At 43.7% G+C, this 25,123-nt stretch overlaps 1 protein-coding gene across 2 annotated transcripts; it reads right to left on the reverse strand.

Moving 5' to 3' along the window:
- Nucleotides 1-523: 523 nt before the first annotated feature.
- On the reverse strand, nucleotides 524-23,700 carry LOC141047895 (protein phosphatase 1 regulatory subunit 36-like). Of its 2 annotated transcripts, none has more exons than XM_073543215.1 (11): nucleotides 23,584-23,700; nucleotides 5,889-5,953; nucleotides 4,794-4,892; nucleotides 4,101-4,225; nucleotides 3,867-3,936; nucleotides 2,850-2,948; nucleotides 2,575-2,718; nucleotides 2,296-2,338; nucleotides 2,017-2,177; nucleotides 1,457-1,579; nucleotides 524-818 (listed from the first exon to the last, which is right to left on the reverse strand). In XM_073543215.1, the coding sequence occupies exons 1-11, from the start codon at nucleotides 23,596-23,598 to the stop codon at nucleotides 728-730; spliced, it is 1,035 nt and encodes a 344-aa protein (XP_073399316.1). In that variant the 5' UTR covers nucleotides 23,599-23,700; the 3' UTR covers nucleotides 524-727. The 2 variants fall into 2 exon arrangements, with proteins under 2 accessions (XP_073399316.1, XP_073399317.1); XM_073543216.1 differs by lacking the exon at nucleotides 23,584-23,700 and adding an exon at nucleotides 22,254-22,457.
- Nucleotides 23,701-25,123: the final 1,423 nt, after the last annotated feature.

A 25,123-nucleotide genomic window follows, 5' to 3' on the forward strand; every position in this document is an offset into this window, starting at 1 on the left:
TCGTTTTTTTTCGCAGATTTACCAAAAAATCCGCTCAAAAAACGCTTAAAAGAAGCATCCCATTCATTTTAATGCATTTTGCACTTTTTGTGCCAATTGATGCATTTTTTACCGCGAAAAAAACGCTTCGCGGTAAAAAAAACGCAGCATGCTCATTAATTTTGCGGAAAATTCCGCATTTCTGGCTATTTTCTATGTGTCTGGGGACGCGCGGAAAAAACGCATAAAAAACGCACGTTTTCTGGGAAGGAGTCCAGTTTTAATGCATAAATTTTCTGCATACGTGTGCACATAGCCTTAAACCTCAGCCATAATACTGAAAATGACTGTAATAATAATCTGGATGGAAAATCAGCTGTGTATGCACCCTAATGTATCCTAACCATGCGGCAAGGTTTACCGTTATCCGTGAGCAGATTACAGCAGCAGGAGAGGATTGTGTTGATCTTGTAAGAGACAGTGACCATAGCTATAACTCAATGGCCAAAAACAGACGAGATAAATAATTACACACTGAGATTAATGTGGGCATAGAGCAGGGTGTTATTAGCTGGCTGATGGCATATGTGGTGGTAGGTTGGGTGCTGCATGCGGTCAGGTATTTATAGTATTGCCATATCCGGTAGAACATGTCACATCCATGTAAATAGACAATATCTAGTTAAAGAGTCAAATCTGAGTAAGGTCCGTGTCCGGTCATGTTTAGTTTATCATAGTGGTCCCAGGATTAAATGGAGCTTTGTTCCTCCTCACCAGGTTCAAGTGGTGTTAAATCCTGGAAGTGAAAGTTCTTGATTGGCTCTCCTATTATCCCGAAACTGAAGACAGAGGAGAAAAGAGAGCGTGATGAATCCATATCTGCCATACTAGCTAATATCAGAACATATCACAGTCTTGCATCACTTCCAAATGTCTAAGAAAAAGGGACAGCAATGGGTTCTTCTATGGCTCACAATACTTAATACCATCTTTACATATGACTACCGTGATACATAGTCCCAAGATAGAGAGTGGTGTATAGTACCAAAATAAAATGAAACTCACATTTTTCAGGCAAAGCCCGTCACGTGGACACAGTGCAGTTATTACATAAAGTGCCCAGCTAGTGTCCTACACCGCCAACATCCATTGTGCATGACACCTGGCCCTTTTGATTTTCCGTTTCTTTTGCTCTTACAAAGAATTTATTCAACATTTAGACTCAAAATTTTGGACAACCCACATTCCTGGCATGTTAATAAAAAAGGCTAATTTTTATAAAGGCCACTTCTGCTGCATTCAGTAGAAATGTCTGGACAAGTGAGGAGCCCTCAGTAAGGGCACTCATCTGATGGACGAAGCTTTGGAAGGATGGAGAGGTGATGAGAGAGCGATATTTAGCAGACTGGGCATCGCACTACCTGACCATTCATTAGTTTCTGGACATGATAAATATCTGACGTAATAAAGTGCTTACCGCCATGGGAACGAATACTCAACAATTGTCTTCTGAGATGTGTCCTCTGTGGTGGGCAGTATGGAGGCGATTAGTGGGGAGTGCAGCTTTCTACAGCAATGAATCGATGGTAGTTTGGTTTTCCTATTAGAAAATTAATATAAGAAGTAATAGTAAATGGACAACAATTGGATGTAAATTTTACTTGACCCCTGGGCAGGAGGGCAGATAGTGTGTCACTTACAAGTAGAGAGGGTCAGCCTAGGACTGAAGTAAAGATATAGGATTGTTAAATAGACTGGTGCCCAGCAAAACTTCTCTGGAGAAGGAAACTCTCAAGCAACTGTGTCACATACAAAATCTGTAAATGACCTCCGATAAGGTGACTCTAATGACAGAACTCAAGAACCCCAAAGCAAATTGTGTATATAATACAGTCAAGTGCTATTTATAATTCTGGTCATTTGGGCCCTCCTAGGCACCATGTCCTTTGCGGCTGCGCCATCCTAAAGATACACCACCGTTCACTATAACTAGGATTGTATGTTGACCCTACACCAATGGTCAGCAATGTGCTGTACCTGTCTCCTCCAAGGGCTGACACTCCAAGCAGGTTCCTCGACTGCAATTTTGGGATGAAATATTCTGTTTTGAAGATTCTGCGTAATTCATCCTCAATTTTTTCAAGCTTTTTTCTTTTGAAAGCCACCCAGGAAACTTTAATACATAGGCTGAATAAAGACTGTAATGTAACAAAGACAACCAATGATAGAAATAAGAAGATGGTCAGCACCAGGTCCACACCAAGACATGGCGATCTCAGCTCATCGGGAAATACCTTAGAAATTTTATGCTGGTACCTCAAAGAATCTGCGATCCCTCCATGTTGCTGATATTTGGCTCCTAGAACAGAAATTCAGGAGAAAGAAAATGAAAGGAGCGTTTTGGGGGGCAAAGCAGCCATGAGAACATCCTCATGGTGTACACGTAAACTCGTAAATGGCAGCAAGTGCTTAGCGGAGAGTGAAGATTGTGAAGATTGTTATTGGAACCGACTACAACACACGTATAGAGAACAGTTTCGATCATAACGTTATGGGATTTTTAGTTTCTCAAAATTTTCTAGAAGGATATCGTACTTTCCACGGGCCAAGTGGTGCCGATCCTCCAGTCCTGCTCCAAGGATAATGGCGGCGTATTTGTCAGTCAGTTGTCTCAGTGCGGCTCTTGATCTCTTTTCCAGATTAGACAACTCTGCCATTTTTCCTGGAGGTATTATGACTCTAAAACAACACCAATAAACAGAATTATATCAAAGGCTACTCTATAGAGGGGTTGAGGAGCAGCATCATGGACAATGAATAGCCCTTTCTTTCCATGTCAGACTCATGATCCTTTTTGTAAAGACACTTACAGCAGTAAAGATTCTGGCTTTTTTCCTCGAGATCTTTTTATTAGATGGCAGTAAACGTAATTAATCACGGCCAAGAGGAATTCATCCACTTCTTTAGATCTAAATGAAAATTATAACAGTTTAATTAAGACTCCATCATTGTTGCTCCTCCGATTTTCTGGAGTCATTTGCTCCTTTTTAGTGGTTTTAGTATTTGCATTTTATTCTGTATACATTTTGTACCATTTTTTCTGTTTTTCTTTTTTAAGTCTTTTTTTTTTACTTTGATCATTTTGCTCATCCAGATATTTTAGATCGATTCGTGTAGTGCAAATTTAACCAAATGTCACTTTTTTTTTTTTTTGCACATCTCCCTCCATTTCTCCCTGGAGAAGTTTTCGATTTGACTTATTTTTGCAACTTTTTGAAGACTGAAACTGTTAAATCCTTCAAAAACTGGTTTAAGTTAAAAAAAAAAAAGCATTTTTTTTATTTTTTGCCAAATTCATGGATCAAGTGTGCCGTTTTTAAGAATTTGGTGAATAAAAATCAGCAAATACCACAAGACAAAAGATGAAAAGTGACTCCAATAAATTACAAACAGGTTCAGAAATATCTGGAAGACCAGTTTTGGGAACCAGCGCTGAAACAACATAAAGACACCAATCATCAATTCTCTCTGCCACGTTACGACCTCTCACCACCCATATAGTCCATGGGGCAATAATAAAGTTGCCTGCGGGTGTTGTGTACATCAGTCCAGCTCTCCAGCAAGGTTTTCTTTTTTCATCTATAGAAAAGATTTCTGAGTAGATAAGACTCCTCATACCCTTGGCATCACTACTTAGACCCAGCATGAAGGTCTAAATGGTTAGCACAGTGAAAGATATTTCGATTCTCAACATTGAAGGTTCCCGGTATCTATCGTTTTCCATCGTTTTAATGAAGGTTCCTGGTATCTATCGTTTTCCATCGTTTTAACTTATACCAAGATGAATGGAAATAGAATATTTTGCTGGTTTTCTAGACCCAACTTACCCGAGGACAGAAGAAAACTCAGATGTTAGGCACAGACAATGTTGGTCCTCAATCAAAGTTAAAGCAACTCCTGGAAAAGAAGGGACACGTGAGATGGATCTGTTGGCCACCTAGTGAATGGGAAAAAAAATCATTGAGTTCCTTCATGGGTTTCAGGGCCGTTCACTTGTCCCCTCAACGATGGATTGATGGCACATAGACATGTCATGTACTTGTCACCTTGACCATACTTACTCTTCACGTCTTCCAGAGTCACTTTGTCATGTCGTCCCTTTCTTGGTAGAACCATGTACCTCGGGGTGAAGGTCCTTTCTGAAAATGTAGTTCCTAGTTGTTGTCTGAAGTAGGTGAATGATTGTCTTAAAGTGACAATAAGAGATGAAGTTACTGGTTTCTCAGCTGTACAAAATGTCCTCTCGTACGTCAAATAAGTATGAGAACAGGTCATTATCCTTTATTAGAAAAGGTTTTGCCACCACCACTACCGATAGTCCTCTTTCTGCAGTCTCCAAAGGGTCTTCAGTAGCCAAAAATGATGCATTCATTTGCCAAAATTGAAATGTAATGCCCAGGCACAACTTATACTAATAAAATCTTTCATTAAGTTGGGATGGAGCGACAGCTGGGGCACCTAACCACTACTACACGTATGTGATTGACCGCCATTCTATTCGTTTTTCTCAATGAGGATGTGTAATGAGAAAGGACAAAAGATTCAGTGCTAGGGATCACAGGGGTCCCACTGATCCTACATTTATCTCCTATACTGTGGATGGGTCTAGGAACATAACAGTAAATGATTCCATTCTTATGAAAGACGTGAAAAGTGAAATCACTCCCCTAATCCTCCAGAGTATCTGAATCTGTATCTGTTACAGCTTCTCCCCATCCGTTCATTTCTCTATTGCATGGCCATACTAATGGTACCTGTCCGATGGCCGATCCGAAGATAGTAGGTTCTCCTTGGATCCCATGAATATGCTGCTCCTACAAGCGAGGGATTTGCGGACCTGCACATTGCTGTGTCTAAAGTAATAGTGTAATAAGAGAAGAACTATAAGGAACAGGATCCAGAGAAGAGAAGAATAGGTCTGCAGGCCTAATCTTTATAAGGGACTATATGCCATCTCGTGGAAATGATTCTTACTCATTGCACATCTCCTGGCTGGTGGAAAGGGGGACAAAAAAAAATATACAGACAGGACAGCATGGGATTGCAGCTGATTTTTTTTGTGACATTTCCCTGCCTGTTTTTAACCAATATTTTACCTGTCAGAAAGAATCATTTGCAATCCCATGCTGTCCTGTCTGTATACTCTCTTTTGCTTCCTCCCCTTCCCAGGAGCTGTGGTATGATCAGACCATGTTCCTGTATGGTCAGACACAGCCATTACACAGTACACAGCAGGGACGCATTTATAAGATTATCTCGGCACAGGAACATTGTTTTAAACACATCCAGTTGTGGAAATTATTATTATTCCAAGATCTATTGATTAAAATGTACTTTTGTTCCTGGGAAGACCCCTGTAAGGGTGCACCAGAAATGTGTTAATACAAGGTTTTTTTTCTACATTATTTTTCCCTTGCACATTTTAATTGTATTTTGCACATTGATATTTGTTTGCACTCTTCCACTGAATAAACCATTTTGCATCATTGTGGACTTGAACTTTTTCTCCTTTTCCTCAAGGGCTTCATAGCGCCCATATGTTTCAGAAAGGGTTAAACCCTGGGACGTCTTTTCATCTTGGAGGATAACTCCGGCTATGAGGTTATTCCTGAATGACTCCAGATCAGAGTGACTTCTAATAAGTAGCATCTAATAGTAGTTCATCCAGAGTCACTGGCACATCCCGTACAAATAATTCCCAGCTACTGACCATTAACGGGAAGCTCCACATTTATAAGCACTGTAGCTGATACATTACAGAAGGCCTTGACCACTTATGCTTAATATCAACCTTCGAGCTGGAGAGAAATAATAGAGATGAGAGAGGAGGACGAAGGGTCGGTTCTCACCTTAGGAATTCAAGTTCCTTCTTCTCATCATTCCAGATCCATGTTCCTGTACATGGCTTCCTTATCTGATGGGAAATTGAAGAAGAAACTTCAGATCTAATCTTAGACTGAGAACCCAAAACCTGACTAATGATGAAGTCAGGGGAAGTGGTCAACACTGGATATTAATGAGCAGGAATGTCATATATGTTGGGTCAGAGGTCAGCAGCACCTTTCCAACCTCTGGTCCACGGGAGCATGCTTCAATGTAATCTCTCAATTACTGATTCAATTATTACATTTTTTAGAATAGTGTAAGACTTCGGGCATAGATGAGGGTGACTGGCAATAAATGGTATCCTCTCCATGTATTACAGGGGTTGTGGCTGGAGGGATAAGTTAGTTGCCTGCTCTTTGGTTTTGGTATAGACCAGACTTAGGAAATCTCTTTGAATCTTCTTAAAGTGACTTCAACTGTGACACATTCAGCATGCAGAGCAACTGAACTGTGCGTGGGTGGGGAAACTGAACTGTGCGTGGGTGGGGAAACTGAACTGTGCGTGGGTGGGGAAACTGAACTGTGCGTGAATGGGGAAACTGACACATTTAGCATGCAGAGCAACTGAACTGTGCGTGGGTGGGGAAAATGAACTGTGCGTGGGTGGGGAAACTGAACTATGTGTGGGTGGGGAAACTGAACTGTGCATGGGTGGGGAAACTGAACTGTGCGTGGGTGGGGAAACTGAACTGTGCATGAATGGGGAAACTGACACATTTAGCATGCAGATAAACTGAACTGTGCATGGGTGGAGAAACTGAACAGTGCGTGGCTGGCAAAACTGAACTGTGTGTGGGTGGGGAAACTGAACAGTGCGTGGGTGGGGAAACTGAACTGTGCATGAATGGGGAAACTGACACATTTAGCATGCAGATAAACTGAACTGTGCATGGGTGGAGAAACTGAACAGTGCGTGGCTGGCAAAACTGAACTGTGTGTGGGTGGGGAAACTGAACTGTGCATGGGTGGAGAAACTGAACAGTGCGTGGCTGGCAAAACTGAACTGTGTGTGGGTGGGGAAACTGAACAGTGCGTGGGTGGGGAAACTGAACAGTGCGTGGGTGGGGAAACTGAACTGTGCATGAATGGGGAAACTGACACATTTAGCATGCAGATAAACTGAACTGTGCATGGGTGGAGAAACTGAACAGTGCGTGGCTGGCAAAACTGAACTGTGTGTGCGTGGGGAAACTGAACTGTGCGTGGGTGGGGAAACTGAACTGTGCATGGGTAGCGCAAGTGAATTGTGTGTAGAAGGGGCAACTGTGCTGTGCATGGAGGGGTAATTACTGTGCATGGGTGAAGCAACTGAACAGGAGGACCAACTGAATTGTGCATGAGTGGGCCAACAGAATAATTTGTGGACAATGCAACTGAACTACAGTATGTGTGGGCAGGCCAAAAACCTGTGCATGGGTGGGCAACCGAACTGTGCATGAGCATAGCAAATGAATTACGTGTGGGTGGGGTAACTGAAAATGCATGGGAACTTCACAGTGATGCAGCCAGAAGATGAATCTTGTGAGTCACAGTAGTCACATAGGTACTTGGAATTAACTTATGAAAGGATATTTCTGAAAATCACAGGTCCCCACACCTAAATTTTAAATAGCCGCACAAGCAACAGCGTCAGTGGTGGAGGAGCCACGTATGTAAATTCTGAAATAAATACCAACATGGGACTGAAGTTTGTTTAACATGGCTTGCCATGAGGCAGGGTTTGGTAAAATGCACATTTTTTCAGAATTTTCCATGTATTTTGTCCTCAATATGAAGACCTTTAAATGAGGAGAGGATAGAGGGAACTTATTGCTTATGATGGTTACAGATTTTTAATGCCTGGATAAAATATTTTATCCAAGCCTGACCCCTAAAATTATTTCCAACCCAAAAATTCATACACCAACGAGGGCTTGACTTGGCCTAAAAAAGAAGCCATTGTGCGCTTTGAGTTCATTGTGAACAAAATACAAATGTTTGTTTGTTGATTACACAATCTCCAACTGTAATACACAACATCACAAGTATAGATGAGGTAGTACAGGCAACAAGTGACGTTATTTACCTGCGCCATGGTTGTGGCATAGAACAGACTGAGGAAATCACGAAGCTTCCAATCCTAAGAATTCTGTTGCTAGGTAACTTCTATTATGACATATTCAGTAGATCACTGAACTATGTGTGGGCGGGGCAACTGAACTGCTCTTGGGTGGGGAAACTGAACTGCTCTTGGGTGGGGAAACTGAACTGCTCTTGGGTGGGGAAACTGAACTGCTCTTGGGTGGGGAAACTGAACTGCTCTTGGGTGGGGAAACTGAACTGCTCTTGGGCGGGGAAACTGAACTGTTCTTAGTGTTTTGTGACTTTTAAAAAAAAACAAAATATCATGGTGCCCCAGTACCGATGCTCCGGTTATCTTTGCCAGTCTTGGCCCTTGACTGCTGTTTTCTTGTAGATGGACCTCATATTATAGCTGCAAAGTAAATATTGACCTTCAGGCACGGCCGATGTTAGAGTGGGGTAAAATGGGCAATTGTCCACTGCCCTTACTCCCTTAGGGGCCCCCAGTGACTAGTGATCTCCAGTTATGTATCCCCTTTTTTTTTTCAAAATTATTTCGATTTTAATATACTGATTGTCTGTGTCGATTTTGTTACTGAAGTATTTCAGGATCTGGGACCTCACTTTGAATTTTGCCCGAGGCCAGAATTTGTATGAAACCTCCCCTAGTTACTATATTGTGTGCTACATCATTAGTTAATTGAATTACTCTGTTATTGCTAATTAACCTGTCTCTATAGGATTGTGCCTTAGGGACAATTAACCCCATATGTGTGTGTGCTGCCTGCAGGTTCCAGGAGATGAAAAATGCAGGTAAGTAAATAATTATTTTTGCGGTGTATGGTACTTTATCCACACTAGATGGCAGTAGAGTACAGTGAATATGAAGAAGATCTTTTTGGAAGTGTTGAAAGCTGATGATGACTGCAGCACCAGCTTCATGCAAATGACGCGGAGTATAAATCATGCAGAACAGATATATTTGGCTCTCTGAGTGGTTTCATTTTGTTTTATTTGTTTCTTTTTTCTTACTATTTGCAACACACAACACAAAGAAAAAAAGGTTTAAAAACTGTGACTTATTTCTGGGGAAGATTGGTTGCGACAAATATGAAGACTGCACATTTGTTCCTATAGCGGCTCACATCCAGCTTTTATGGACTCCTAAAATGGAAACCCTGATTGCAATACTTAGGTCACAATCAGACGGCCGTATAAATCAAACCAAAATCGAAATGCAGTGCATGGACTGGCCGGAGGCCCTCCCTACCAGAGCGTGACAGCTTCATATATCTCTAGGCAGCTGACATGCTCGGGTCGGGAGAGCCGCCGGCCAGTCCGTGCACTCCGTTCTGATTTCTATGACCGTCTGACAGCGCACATGAAATAGTTCTCTGGCAGCAGTCACTTCCGCATCAGGAGGCTGATGATGATACTGTATCAACAGGTGTCTGTGGGGATGGAAGCACACCCAATGGCAGGTGCACAATACTTATGCATGAGACCTGACTAACACTTGCCAATGCAACTCATCAGTGCCTCTGTGCATGAGACCTGACAAGCACCTGCCAATGCAACTCATCAGTGCCTCTGTGTATGAGACCTGACAAGCACCTGCCAATGCAACTCATCAGTGCCTCTGTGTATGAGACCGGACAAACACCTGCCAATGCAACTCATCAGTGCCTCTGTGTATGAGACCTGACCAGCACCTGCCAATGCAACTCATCAGTGCCTCTGTGTATGAGACCTGACAAGCACCTGCCACTGCAACTCATCAGTGCCTCTGTGCATGAGACGTGACAAGAACCTGACAATGCAACTCATCAGTGCCTCTGTGTATGAGACCTGACAAGCACCTGTCAATGCAACTCATCAGCGCCTCTGTGCATGAGACGTGACAAGAACCTGCCAATGCAACTCATCAGCGTCTTTGTGCATGAGACGTGACAAGAACCTGCCAATGCAACTCATCAGCGCCTCTGTGTATGAGACCTGACAAGCACCTGTCAATGCAACTCATCAGCGCCTCTGTGCATGAGACGTGACAAGAACCTGCCAATGCAACTCATCAGCGTCTCTGTGCATGAGACGTGACAAGAACCTGCCAATGCAACACATCAGCGCCTCTGTGCATGAGACCTGACAAGCACCTGCCAATTAAACTCATCAGGGCCTATGTGCATGAGACCTGACAAGCATCTATGTTATGAATGGGTCACCGAGGAGAAAAAAACAAAGCAAGCTAAGTCACAGAAAGCCAGAGAGGTTGGTAACTATGCAGATTGCAGATCCCTGATCCTACCACACAACTAGCAGCAGCCATGGAGCGTACCTACGATGATCCTAGACGCCTCGTCACGGCCGGAGGACTAAAGCCTAAAGCAAGAAAAGGGGAAAACTAACTGCCCCAGAGCAGACCCCAAAGCAAAGACAGCCCCCACACATGTATTGACGGTGAAACAAGATGAAAGCACAAACACAGGCAGGAAAATAGGCTGAGCAAACAATGGGTCCCAAACTAACTAGAAAGGAAAGGAAAGACACTGTCTGCAACCTGCAAAAAACCCTACAAAAATAATGTCCAACACTTCTGATAGCAAAATTAACCCTGAAGTCACTAGACTTCTCCCACTATATCAGCACTCTGAAATAATCTGAGACAGAGCAAAAAGAGGCCAAACAAGTAAGGGGCAAAAAGCAAATTGGCAAATACAGATAAATAAGAGTGGAAATTCAGCACAGCCCCCAGCCAGGGCTGGCTGACCACACAAAAAACTGAACAGACCAACAAAAACAACCCTCATCCACGCCACCAGGCCGATCAGGATGGGCCCGGTGAAAAGCACGAACCAATCTATTGGCATGAATATCAGAGACAGAGACCCAAGAATTATCCTCCTGGCCATAACCCTTCCATTTGACCAAATACTGGAGTCTCCGTCTAACCAAGCGAGAATCCAATATTTTCTCTACCTCATATTCCACATTGCCTTCAACCAACACAGGGTCAGGAGGTGCTGCCATAGGAACCACTGGCTCAACAAACCTCTTCAACAGAGATTTGTGAAATACGTTATGGATCTTGAACGTAACTGGAAGAGCCAATCGAAATGAAACAGGATTAAGAATTTCCAAAATCTTGTAAGGACCAATAAATCTTGGCTTAAATTTAGGAGATGCAACCTTCATAGGAATATTCTTAGACGACAACCAAACCATATCACCCACTTTAAACCGGGGACCAATGGTCCTATGTCGGTTTGGAAATCGCTGGGCCTTTTCCTGAGAGAGTGACAACTTATCCACAACTTGATCCCATATCTGCTGCATTCTCTTAACCACAGTGTCCACACCTGGGCAGGACGAAGATTCCACTTGCCCTGAAGAGAATCGAGGATGAAACCCAAAATTACAGAAAAAGGGTGACATCAAAGTGGCAGAACTAGCTCTATTGTTCAGTGCGAATTCGGCCAAGGGCAAAAATGAGACCCAATCATCCTGATCAGCAGATACAAAACATCTCAAATAAGACGCCAAGGTCTGGTTTGTTCTCTCAGTCTGTCCATTGGTCTGGGGATGAAACGCGGAGGAGAAGGATAACTGAATTCCCAGATTGGAACAAAAGGCTTTCCAGAATCTGGAAACAAACTGGACTCCTCTGTCGGACACAATGTTCTCAGGAATCCCATGTAACCGAACCACCTGTTGTAAAAACAAGGGCACCAACTCAGCGGAAGATGGCAACTTTGGGAGTGGTACAAGATGGACCATCTTCGAAAATCTATCACAAATCACCCAGATCACAGTCATTCTCTGAGAGACAGGAAGATCAGAAATAAAATCCATTGAGATATGGGTCCATGGCCTCTTGGGCACCGGCAAGGGCATCAGCAACCCACTAGAACGAGAACAGGGCTTAGACCGAGAACAAGTCCCACAGGACTGTACAAAATTCCTGACGTCACGAGATAACGCAGGCCACCAAAAGGACCGACTCACCAAATCTCTGGTACCAAAAATACCTGGATGACCAGCCAATGCGGAGCAATGAATTTCAGACATCACTCTCTTTCTCCACTGGTCAGGAACATACCATTTTCCCATAGGGCAACGCTCAGGTTTATCCTCCTGAAATTCCTCCAGGGCGCGTCTCAAATCGGGCGAAATGGCAGAAAGAACTACCCCTTCACCTAGGATGGTAGTAGGCTCGGTCACACTAAGAGAATCAGCAAAGAAACTCTTAGAAAGGGCGTCTGCCTTAACATTCTTATTGCCCGGAAGAAAAGAGACCACAAAATTAAAACGCGTGAAAAACAAGTCCCATCTAGCCTGTCTAGGATTCAAGCGTTTGGACGACTCCAGATAAATCAAATTCTTGTGATCGGTGAGGACCACAACTTGATATCTAGCTCCCTCCAACCAATGTCTCCACTCCTCAAATGCCCATTTCATGGCCAACAATTCCCGATTCCCCACGTCATAGTTGCGTTCAGATGGGGAGAACTTTCGAGAAAAGAAGGCACAGGGATTCATCATAGAAGTCACAGGGTCTTTTTGGGACAAAACAGCTCCTGCACCAATCTCAGAAGCATCTACCTCCACCTGAAATGGAAGTGAGACATCAGGTTGCCGTAAAACTGGAGCTGAAGTAAATCTCTGCTTAAGCTCCTGAAATGCTGAGATAGCCTCAGGAGACCAATTCAGCACATCAGCGCCCTTCTTGGTCAGATCAGTCAGTGGTTTGACAATACCAGAAAAATTACCTATAAATTTCCGATAGAAATTAGCAAAACCCAAAAACTTCTGGAGGGCCTTCAAAGAAGTAGGCTGAACCCAATCATAAATGGCCTGTACCTTGGCCGGGTCCATTTCAATAGTCGATGGAGATAAGATAAATCCCAAAAATGAAATCCTCTGTACACCAAAGAGGCATTTCGATCCCTTAACAAACAGGGAATTCTCCCTCAAAATCCGGAAGACAGTCCAGACGTGTTCCACATGAGAATCCCAATCACTAGAAAAGATCAAAATATCATCCAGATAGATGATCAAAAACTTATCCACAAAGTCACGGAAAATATCATTCATAAAGGACTGGAAGACAGAAGGGGCATTAGTGAGCCCAAAAGGCATCACCAGGTACTCAAAATGTCCCTCCGGAGTATTAAACGCCATCTTCCATTCATCCCCGTGCTTGATGCGAATAAGATTATACGCCCCCCTGAGGTCAAGCTTAGTAAACCAGCAAGCACTCTTAACTCTGGAGAATAAATCAGACATCAGAGGTAATGGGTACTGATATTTAACCGTCATCTTGTTAAGGGAACGATAATCAATACACGGTCTTAATGAACCATCTTTTTTGGCCACAAAAAAACCCAGCACCTAAAGGTGACGAGGATGGTCTAATATGACCCTTCTCCAATGACTACTTAATATAGGATCGCATAGCATCATGTTCGGGTACTGATAAGTTGAAAAGCCGACCCATGGGAAATTTACACCCAGGCATCAACTCAATAGCACAGTCATAACTCCTATGAGGAGGCAAAGACGCAGACTTGCTCTCACTAAATACATCAGAAAAATTGGCCAGATATTCAGGAACATCATGAGACTGAGGAGAGGTGGAGAAAACAGGAGCGTCCCTAAGAACACACTGACAACCCCAACTCACCACAGACCCAGATTTCCAATCCAAAACTGGATTATGAGTTTGCAACCAAGGAAAACCCAGAACAATAGTATCATGCAAATTATGCAGCACAAAAAATTTACAATTTTCTTGGTGGTCTGGGGCAACTCGCATTATCACCTGGGTCCAAAACTGAGGTTTATTCTCCACCAAAGGAGTAGCATCAATACACCTCAAAGGAATAGGCGTCCGCAGAGGCGTCATGGAAAAACCACAACGTTTAGCAAAGTCCAAATCCATCAGATTCAACGCTGCTCCTGAATCCACAAAAGCCTTCGTGGAAAACGTGGATAAAGAGCAGATCAGAGTAATTGCCAAAAGAAGCTTAGGTTGTACACTGCCCACAGCAAATGTGTGTGCAAAACGTTTCTCTCGTTTAGGGCAGACAGAAATAGTATGAGAGAAGTCTCCACAGAAAAAACACAGCTTATTACGCCTTCTAAACTCCCGACGTTGCGCCCTAGACAAAACCTCATCACATTGCATAGGTTCAGACGTTTGTTCAAAAGGTGGCAGCGCCTCACGTGTAGTTTTACGTTCACGTAAACGCCGATCAACTTGATTGGCTATTGACATAGAATCATCCAGACCAGATGGAACAGGAAATCCCACCATAACATCTTTTACGGTCTCTGATAAACCCTTCCGAAAGAGAGCTGTCAATGCACTATCATTCCATGTAGTAAGGACCGCCCACTTTTGGAATTTTTGACAGTATAACTCTGCAGGATCCTGACCCTGGTTTAATGCCAACAGGGTTCTCTCAGCTTGATCAACAGCATTAGGTTCATCATACAACAACCCCAAGGCTGGAAAAAATGCATCCACATTAGTCAGAATAGGATTTTCAGGTGTCAGAGAAAAAGCCCAATCCTGGGGAACGCCACGCAGCAAAGAGATGACAATTTTAACCTGCTGCGCAGAGCTCCCCGATGAGTTAGGCTTCAAGGCCAGAAATAATTTACAATTATTATTAAAATTCAGAAATTTAGATCGATCCCCAGAAAACACATCAGGAGTAGGGATCTTAGGTTCAGCAGCATGTGACTGAATGAGGTAGGTGGAAATTCCCTGCACTTCAGCAGCAAGCTGCTCCACACAATCAGACAATTGCTTAATCTCCATTAGGAAAAAGAAAAATAAATCCTCCTACGGCCCCAGAGAAAAAGAGGAAAAAATATTAAAAAAAAAAAAAAAAAATCTGACACTTTTTTTTCTCTTTTTTTTTCTTTTTTAACAACTCTTTCCTGCTTTTGAGTACCCTAGAATCTGCGGTATGGCTGGTGATTCTGTTATGAATGGGTCACCGAGGAGAAAAAAACAAAACAAGCTAAGTCACAGAAAACCAGAGAGGTTGGTAACTATGCAGATTGCAGATCCCTGATCCTACCACATAACTAGCAGCAGTCGTGGAGCGTACCTACGATGATCCTAGATGCCTCGTCACGGCCGGAGGACTAAATAAGCCTAAAGCAAGAAAAGGGGAAAACTAACTGCCCCAGAGAAGACCCCAAAGGAAAGACAGCACCCCACATGTATTGACGGTGAAACAAGATGAAAGCACACAGGCAGGAAAATAGGCTGAGCAAACGATGGGGCCCAAACTAACTAGAAAGGAAAGGAAAGACACTGTCTGCAACCTGCAAAAAACCCTACAAAAATAATGTCCAACACTTCTGATAGCAAAATTAACCCTGAAGTCACTAGACTTCTTCCACTATATCTGCACTCTGAAATATTCTGAGACAGAGCAAAAAGAGGCCAAACAAGTAAGGGACAAAAAGCAAATTGGCAAATACAGATAAATAAGAGAGGAAATTCAGCACGGCCCCCAGCCGGGGCTGGCTGACCACACAAAAAACTGAACAGACCAACAAAATCAAGTGTGAACATTAGCAGAAAAACTTAGCTTTAGATGACTGGAACAGAGCTGAAAACAAGAGCTGACAAGCCAGAAGGAATCACCAGCAACAGAATAGGGCGTCGGCTGTCTTAAATCCAATCTGAGACTCCTGAGGTCCAATCGTCATCCTCATTCTCAGGTGGCAGATCTCCACCGATCAAATCAGCCTCACTACCTCCTGTTACCACCAGAGGGAGTCTGGAAGGAGAACTCACAACTGGTGAACCAGAGAATGAACTCACAACACACCTGCCAATGCAACTCATCAGCAAATCTGTGCATGAGACCTGACAAGCACCTGCCAATGCAACTCATCAGTCCCTCTGTGTATGAGACCTGACAAGCACCTGCCAATGCAACACATCAGCGCCTCTGTGCATGAGACCTGACAAGCACCTGCCAATACAACTCATCAGGGCCTATGTGCATGAGACCTGACAAGCACCTGCCAATACAACTCATCAGGGCCTATGTGCATGAGACCTGACAAGCACCTGCCAATACAACTCATCAGCGAATCTGTGCATGAGACCTGAAAAGCACCTGCCAATGCAACTCATCAGCAAATCTGTGCATGAGACCTGACAAGCACCTGCCAATGCAACACATCAGCGCCTCTGTGCATGAGACCTGACAAGCACCTGCCAATACAACTCATCAGCGCCTCTGTGCATGAGACCTGACAAGCACCTGCCAATACAACTCATCAGCGCCTCTGTGCATGAAACCTGACAAGTACCTGCCAATGCAACACATCAGCGCCTCTGTGCATGAGACCTGAAAAGCACCTGCCAATGCAATGCATCAGCTCCCCTCACATCCGAATGTGGAAGTGAGAGGCGCTGGACAATCCCTTTAAACCTGTAGCAATACACCCTTCGTTCACCTACCTCTAAACTTCACTAGCCAATGTGCATCAGTTGACATGAAAAATTTGCAAATTATGTGGAGTGCGACGATATTTCCAACTTTGTTGCTGTTTTTTGCATATTACTCCAATGTACTATACATTAAGACTAAATGTCAGTGTTGGTAAATTTTCCACATACAGTAAGAAAATGAGTCCAGAAAGATAACACGTCATAAGTTGGGTTACGGCCCCAGTCTGTGGTCGGATTCATATATGTATTTGTGCTAAGATGTCCAAATTATGGCGCCACATCTGCTCTAACCCCTGTGCAATGGCTGCCAGCGTTATCCAACTTCAGTTCTGTAAAACTGTACAAGCTTCAGCTTCTGAGTTTATTCCATTAAGGGCAGGTTCAGACAACCGTATTTTCGATCCAAGTGCGATCCGAAAAAACATTGGATCACCTCCAGACCAATATTTTTCTATGGGACGGTGCACATGTCCGATTTTATCCTTGGATAGACACTGGAGCATGTGCAAGATTGATCCAATATTCAGATCGCTCTCGGCCATGCAAGTCAATGAGATCATGCTAAACATCAGACTGCACTCAAATGACATCTGAGTGCAGCCTGGTTTCCGTGGCCTCATAGAATGGAGAAGATGGAGACATTTTTTTCTCCATCTTCCCCTCATCCGAGAGAATCAGATCACACTGATCAGAGTGTGATTAGGATAATTGACCAGATTCTCTCGGATGAGAATATGATAGTCTGTGCCTGGCCTTAGAATGTTTCCTTTCCCGCACTGTAAAAAGAGATATTGAAAAATAAAATATTTTCAGGGATTGTCTTAGGAAGTTGCACAAATTTTTGTTTTTTTGTGGATTCAACTTTCTTTTTTTAACAAACAAGTGGTGCCTTGTTTAGTTTAGGGCTACCCCCGGTGACATTCGGTGGCTGTACATCGCTCAAGTCCAAGGGAGTTGAATTTGCATCGAAAAATGTCTCTGATTAGCTCTAGACTTTAGACTACACAGTCCTAAGAAAAAGAACATGTAAATGACCTCTTAGAATAACATTGGTCTGAGTCCTGTACGTTTTTTTTTCTTCCGCAAATACAGTTGTGTGAACGAGTCCTCAAGATCATTGCTCTCTGCAGCACACTGTCCTGTGTAAACATGTAATCGTGCTGTCGAGAACATTCCATTAGCTTAAGTTCCAACGATGAGCTGCTAGAAATCTCCTGGCCACCGTGCCTTTTTATGCTGTGTAAACTGACCTGCGGTGCGTGTTCCATATCTGCAAAATGTCAATTTTTCTCACGTTTTAAGTATGGATTTTCCCCATAGAATTTCCTAAGAAATGCAGAGAATAGTGATAGTAATTCCATGCTGCTCCAGCACCGATGTTCCGGTCATCTTTGCCAGACTTGACACTTGGCTGCTGTTTTCTTGTAGATGAACCTTATGTTATAGCTACAAAGTAAATGATGTCTTTCCGGCACGGCCGACATTAGGGTGGGATAAAATGCCCAGTGCCAATGTAACAAGGTGGCACGGGGTGGTAGTTATGGCCGAGTCACTTAAAGCTACAGTGCACGAAGAGTCCATTGGGCAGTCAGCGAGCACCCAGACTCCTTGCACAGAAAATAGACAGGAGAGATGCACCTCAGACAATTTACCTCTTCTCCACATTCACTGCATGCGAGCAATCAGGATCCAGGGACACCGTTAAGATCCAACAGGGATGACAGTTTATTGCAGGGTAGAGATCAGGTAATAAAAGTAAAATAATGTGGAAAAGAAAGGTGGTTACAATGATTCAGGTAAACTTTCCCTAGTTCTTTCACTATTGTAGCCGCGGTAGAAGCAATGACGGCAGCAATGGCAGCCGCAGCAACAGTCACAGTCCTCAAGCCAATTTGTGGATGCTAATAGTCCTCAGTCCCAGTGCCCATTCCTGCTGCCTGACAGTCCTGGCAGCCTGTAGTCTCCAGCCGGGGCTACTCTCCTGTCCCGGATGCGGACACACCTTTTCCCCAGATGGGGGGGTCTCTCTTGTCCCGGATGGGGACACACCTTTTCCCCAGACGGGGGGGGTCTCTCTTGTCCCGGATGGGGACACACCTTTTCCCCAGATGGGGGGGTCTCTTGTCCCGGATGCGGACACACCTTTTCCCCAGATGGGGGGGGTCTCTTGTCCCGGATGCGGACACACCTTTTCCCCAGACGGGGGGGTGTCTCTCTTGTCCCGGATGGGGACACACCTTTTCCCCAGATGGGAGCTCCTTCTCTGTCCCAGACCGGGACGCACATATGCCCCAGACGGAGGCTCCTTCTGTCCCAAGCGGGGACACACTTGTGCCCAAGACGGGGACCTTTCCTGTCCCAGACGGGGACACACACCCTGCCTCAGGCCTTCCTGCCTGGGCTCTTACCAGGAAGCAGGAGCTTCCTCTTCCCTAGAGGCTGCTGGCTCAGCCCCCTAAATTAACCCTTTCTGTCCCTGCCTCTACATGTGCCTAACAAACACAGCACCACATGAATACAAGTTAACACAGAACAGAATAAAAGGGGCATCACACATTGCATCAACACATATATGAAACATTGCCAACACAGCACATTAATATGTAAACATACAGATAGACCATTCGGGCGCCGCATAAAGTGCACAGACCCAGCACACGAAAGAGAGGGGGCAAGGGTTCCCGCCACCTCTTACACCCTTACTCCCATAGGTGCCCCCAGTGACTAGTGAAAATCCACAGGTAAAAAAAAGCATATGCAATTTTAGTTAGTTTTCGCAGTCACACATGTCTAAATAGCCTATTAAATGATCATCTATCTGCTAATATGTAGCTGATTGATGACCACTTAACTAATTTTGCACCCTTTGGTTCTTTATCCTATATGGTGCACTGTGTATTGCTGGCTGCACAATGAGTTAACTGAGAATCTGTCAGTCAGCACGTCATGTTGGTCTGACAGGAGAGTTTGTAACTCTTTCAATCTGAGATCTTTTTAGCTGATTTATGACCACAGACCACGTCACAGTTAAATGTGCACGGAAACAAAGAGCCTGTAAAAAGCCAAACGGTGCAACATTTATAGTGAAACCCAATTGTAAAAATTATTGTTACCCTCAAAAACCTGTATTTAAATAGCAAAAAAAATTGCCCCCAAAAGCGATCCACTCTTTTAAATCTTGTGATTCACTGATCTTCTAATAAATCTGATAGATCTCAGCTGCTCATGCGCCACAAACTGAAATCTATGAGCCGACCAGGTTCCCTCCTTGAAGAACAAGTATATTGTGAAGTTGTCTAATGACTTGCATTAAAGGGAATCTATCACCGGAAATTTGCGGGCTATGTAAATGCCCTGTGTCCGGTCCAATGGGTGGTGTTTCTTCTTCTTTTCTCCACCCCATCCGTGGCCGCCGTCCATGATATTTTCCAGAATTAGAGTGGTTCTTCATATTTCGCGCGTGCGCAAAGCAATCTTGCCTCGCGCACACGCAGTATGCTTTGCCCAACTGCGGGCAAAGCTGAAAATCATTACTGCGCATGCGCCGGTACACTATGTCCCGGAAGTATTTCGCTGTGTTCCGGGACTTAGTGCACCGGCGCATGCGCAGTAATGATTTTCGGCTTCGCCTGCAGTTGGGCAAAGCATACTGCACGTGCGCGAGGCAAGATTGCTTTGCGCACGCGTGAAATATGGTGGAGAACTACTCTAATTCTGGAAAATATTGTGGACGGCGGCCACGGATGGGGTGGAGAAAAGAAGAAGAAACACCGCCCATCGGACCAAACACAGGGCATTTACATAGCCCGCAAATTTCCGGTGACAGATTCCCATTAATGATGTTGATGTTGTGTGCTGCCTGAAAGTAGGGAAAGTGAGAGTTAATGTTTGGGACTAGCCCAGAGTAGGAAGTGTTAAGCTGAAGGGACAAGAGACAATTCCGGTTAGAAAGGGCCCGTAGTGTATTGAGAAGACACCTAAGGTTTGGTGTGAGAGGTGCCGCATTTCTTGGGTGCCCATAGAAGTGAGAGGAGATATGAGCATAATAGAGGAAGCATGACCAAGAGACAGTGATAGATCGGAGACGGGTACCAGGAGAGGACGCCTAGCAGTATGACCCAAAGTTTATAACTCCTAAAGGTAAAGGACCTAGACTAGACAAAGTAGGCAAGATGAAAATAGTGCCCAGGCAGGAGTTCCAGAGCATCAGCACCAGAGAGGATAAGTATTGGCCATATTGGTACCATAGCTCCCTTAAGTGGAAAGAAGATGCGGTGCCGAGGGTTGAGTAAAGGACTCTTGCTAACTGAACGGTAGTGTCGAGCTGGGTTGTGGTGAAGTAGTGAGGAACAGAATTGAGCGAATCTGTTCGAATTCGGTTCCGAATACGATCGCCGGCGAATATTGTTTTTGCAATATTCGTTGAACACAGCCGAACGTCATTAGAGTCAATGGGAGTAGAAATTACCGAATATGTTCCGAACCGCTCATCAAACATACAGTCGGCATAAATAGGGTACAAATATGGCAAATTTAGATCCGGCAACCGAATCCGAACGAATTCGCTCAACTCTAGTGAGGAACAAGTAAATAGAGACAAGAGTAAGGGATTGAATTTGCGTGGGAAAATGTTAGGTTTGAGAAGATATGTACCCACCATCCCTCCCCAAGGCAATGTTCAGAAAAATGTTTATTTTAAACCTCAACAAAGTATACCCCAATTGGGCCGATTCTTAACTCTTGTACTTCGCCTCCCCATGTGTCAGTAGACGTAAAAATAGAAAAGAGCAGAGTAGGACCCGGGTCCCAACTGTTCAACCACCCGTCCGTGGAAAGCTATATCAATAAACAACCCAAAAATGGAGCCACTCCGTTTGTACAAAGTGCAAAAAAATGAACCAAAACCAAAAAATTGAGCCGGAGCATATGTAGATAGAACTGCAATACATAGGAGTGCATTCACACAGTTAACAGTCAGCTCAAACTTTACATAAAGAAAAGCAGCAAAAAACGCAACGTGTGAACATAGCCTAAGGGTAAGTTTTTTTTTTTCACAACCGCAAAACCACAGCATTTTACAGTACCAGCACGCTGTTTATTTTTTTTCTTGATTCTTTCAGTATTTTAGCAGTGTTTTTCGCATATTCAAATGAATTTAGAAAAAAAAAAAAACAATGACTAAAAACTAATCAAAAACAAGCCTTCTCTACGCAGAATTTTTACTGCCAACACTCACGAGTTTGCAGTAGAAAATTCTGCTGCAAAAACTAAATGTGTGCACATACCCTAAGGCCTTGCGCACACGGTGAGTATTTGCTCAGTATTTTACATCGGTATTTGTAACCCAAAACCAGGAGTTGAACAATCAGAGGAAAAGTATAATCGAAATACGTCACCACCACTTCTGGATTTATCACCCACTCCTGGTTTTGACTGATGAAAAACACTGAAGGTGAGAACGTGGCCTTATAGTCTCCCTGCACTTACATGTGACTTTTACATGGCTCAGTGGTGAAAATACAGTAGTTAAATTAATCTCTCCCCATGGTCATTTTTTGGGGTCTAATTTTTAATATTTCGACACATTTTCCACTTTTCACTAGAATTTAAAATCGGATTTTTTTTTCAGCCTTACTTAATATTACGTGTATTGTAATATCCGGCAGCCGCACAAGTGTTTGTTATTTCCTCTCCTACTTCGTCTTATTCCTTTTTTTCTTTACACCGCTGGCACCAGCAGGCATCTTACATCTGCATCTTGTATCTTGGCAGTTGTCTCACCCACCTCTTTCCTCATCCTATGGCTCTGAATGATTATTTTTCCAAGGAATGAAAGAGAATGCCAAATAATTATCTCTGCTCATTAAGGAGTGGGCTGCCGTCTTGAGCACAATCAGCAGGTCATGCTTTCAATGCCAGCGGAAAAAAATAAATAAAATAAAGACATTGGAAAACTCAAGGTGGGGTCGAGAGTCTTGATTATTCCCTAAAGTATCTTGAAGACTTCACAATCAGCTGAACTAATCCGTGGGAGATAAAGTGTTAAATGTATGATGTCAGCTGTAAAAATTGCACTGATCATGACCCAAAGGAGAGGTACTCTATCAGCGGGGTCTGCGGGAACTCACACCCACCCCACGCTCGCCTTATGTAATGTTTAACCAGACCCCCGTGATGACGTCCAATGAATGGAACTGAATTTCTCAATTAACTTTTTGTTACATTTTATACATTGCAAATTCTGACGAGGTCTCGTGGGGCTTGTTTTTCCTCTTGTGCCTAAGGGCTCATTCAGACATCAGTGTTTTCCACCTACGAGAAAAATGAACCAAAGTTTGATCAGAGTTTCATCAGTTTTTCTTAAAAAAAAAAGTTTCTCCACCTTCTCCTTTCTGACGGTCCGTAAAAATCGGACCACGCTCGGACGTCATCCAAGTGCAGTCCGAATTTTTCACAAACTCATAGACTTGCATTGTCCATTTTGATCGGATCAATATCAAACGTGTCTCTGCAATATTGCGCAGAATGATCGTTGCGCGAAAAATCAGGGACATGTGAACAGCCTCAATCACTACTGCACCCATATATTAAAAACTGTGGGTGGAAGAAAGCTGATGCTAGGTGTTCCCATCGGTGGCGTCTGCCCCATAAGTCAATGTCCAACCCTTTCCTTTGCGTGACGGATCATATATTTGCCTTTTTGAGAAGGCTAAAAATCAAAATATAGGAGGATTGGATATTGAATTTAAATTGTCTCCATCCAGTGGGTGGCAGTAGAGGGCCAGCTCTCGACTTTCTGGATGGGAGAGCTCATTTTCATATTTTTGGACTGAAAAGCAAGGGGCCAATATGTGCATTATAGATCGGATTCACACAAGGCATAATTTAGAGGGGTTGTCCCCTTTCAGAAAACCCCTATCTATAGGCGCCGAGTTCAGTGACTTTACCCGTGTAGACGGAATGTCCCGTTGAGAGGCGCTGAGCTCAGTAATTGGCTGTCGACATAACATCACCACCAGGGGGTAAAGCCTGGATTGCTTTTTAATATATACACTAGCTGGAGAGCCCGGCCCGCCATCACGGTCTCTCCTTTCACAGCCTCGCTCTCCACCCACCTTCCCGCTCTCCATGCGCCATCCATTCTGTTCTCTATCCCTCCGCAGCCCAACTCTTCATCCGTGTCCCGCGCTCTCCCTCGCAGCTCCACTCTCCACCCACGTCCCACACTTTCCCTCTGAAACCCCGCTCTCCAGTCGCCAGTGGGCGGGGCTATGTGGAGTGGGTGTGGCTTGATACACACACACATACATACACTCAGCTTTATATATAGATTAGACCACGGTATTTTCTGCCACAAAGTCTGCACAACTTACATAAGAATTTTGATGTGGATCTGCTTCCAATTTGATCCTTTGCATAGTAAGGGTAAGTTCACACCAGGCATTTTTTCGTTGTTTTTTTTCTGCAAGTTTTCAGGTGCATTTTACAGTACAAGCTACGTCTAGATTTCAGAAATCTTACACACACACCTTGGGTTTTTTATCATCAGTATTTTGTTCTTTGCGTGTTTTTTTTCACATCAGAGCATGCCATTTCTTTCATGGTTTTTTTAGCGTTTTTCAACCACTGACATGATTGGGTGGTGAAAAAACGCTGAAAATCCTCAGCAAAAACGCAGGTGTCAGGTTTTGCTGCTTTTTTGTGCCAAAACCTGATTCTGGAGAATAGGACTTTTTTTTTATTGCACTAAACTTTATCAACATGCATAAGAGACAAATCTAGCATGCCCAAACACAAAAAAATTGCAAAAAATGCAAGAGAAACCAAGCAAAACCTGTTTTTTTCTGTAGCTTCTTTCCTGCCAAGAGATCGCATTTGCTGTAGAAAAAAAAACGCTGAGAAAAAACGCCTAGTGTGAACCTACCCTAAAGGGTCCAATCCACAGTGATTTAATTGAAAATCCACATCAAAATTTACATGTGGTGTGAATAAACCCTTATTCAGCAGAAATATTGCCTGTGTCACCTTCAAATTCAGGCCTATGTCATATGTATATAAGCCCATGGAAAGATTCACAGAGGGCCAGTTTAGGTCCCATCTCTATAGTTGGCAACTTTTCTGAGGGTTTATTTCCTAGTCCTTCTGACCTACCTGGAATGTTTCCACTTCTTCTGAGAAAACACAGGCCCCACCCAGAATGCCTATTTTTAAGTAAACTCTGCACTTATTGTATAAGTGTGTGTACAGTTTTAACTCACTCCTCCTCCTGACTGACAGTTGCAGCTTGTACTAAACAGTGTGAGATCTCAGCATGGAGGAGGGACATTGAAGAGCTGTCATTTAGATTAGATGGGCCAAAGATTCAGCAGCTGCAGGGAGGAGGTACACTGAGGAGATGCCATTCAGACTATGTGGGTAGAAATTCATCAGCAGGAAGGAGGGACATTGAGGAGCTGCCATTCAGACTTTATCGGCTACGATTCAGCAGCAGCAGAGAGGAGGTACACTGAGGAGATGCCAATCAGACTATATGGGTAGAAATTCAGCATCAGGAAGGAGGGACATTGAGGAGCTGCCATTCAGACTAGATGGGCAAAGGTTTAGCAGCAGCAGGGAAGAGGCACACTGAGGAGATGTCATTCAGACTATGTAGGT

The sequence above is a fragment of the Dendrobates tinctorius genome, unplaced genomic scaffold (genome assembly GCF_039654945.1).
Source record: "Dendrobates tinctorius isolate UK_male_01 unplaced genomic scaffold, ASM3965494v1 ptg000129l, whole genome shotgun sequence".
Classification (NCBI taxonomy): Eukaryota; Metazoa; Chordata; class Amphibia; order Anura; family Dendrobatidae; genus Dendrobates; species Dendrobates tinctorius.

Excerpts from the sequence above, each read along its gene's own strand:
- LOC141047895 (XM_073543215.1), bottom strand. Across the intron at positions 2,178-2,295 it reads GGGATCGCAGATTCTTTGAG|TCTTTATTCAGCCTATGTAT; the intron begins GTACCAGCATAA and ends GTTACATTACAG. Across the intron at positions 1,580-2,016 it reads TCAGCCCTTGGAGGAGACAG|GAAAACCAAACTACCATCGA; the intron begins GTACAGCACATT and ends ATTTTCTAATAG.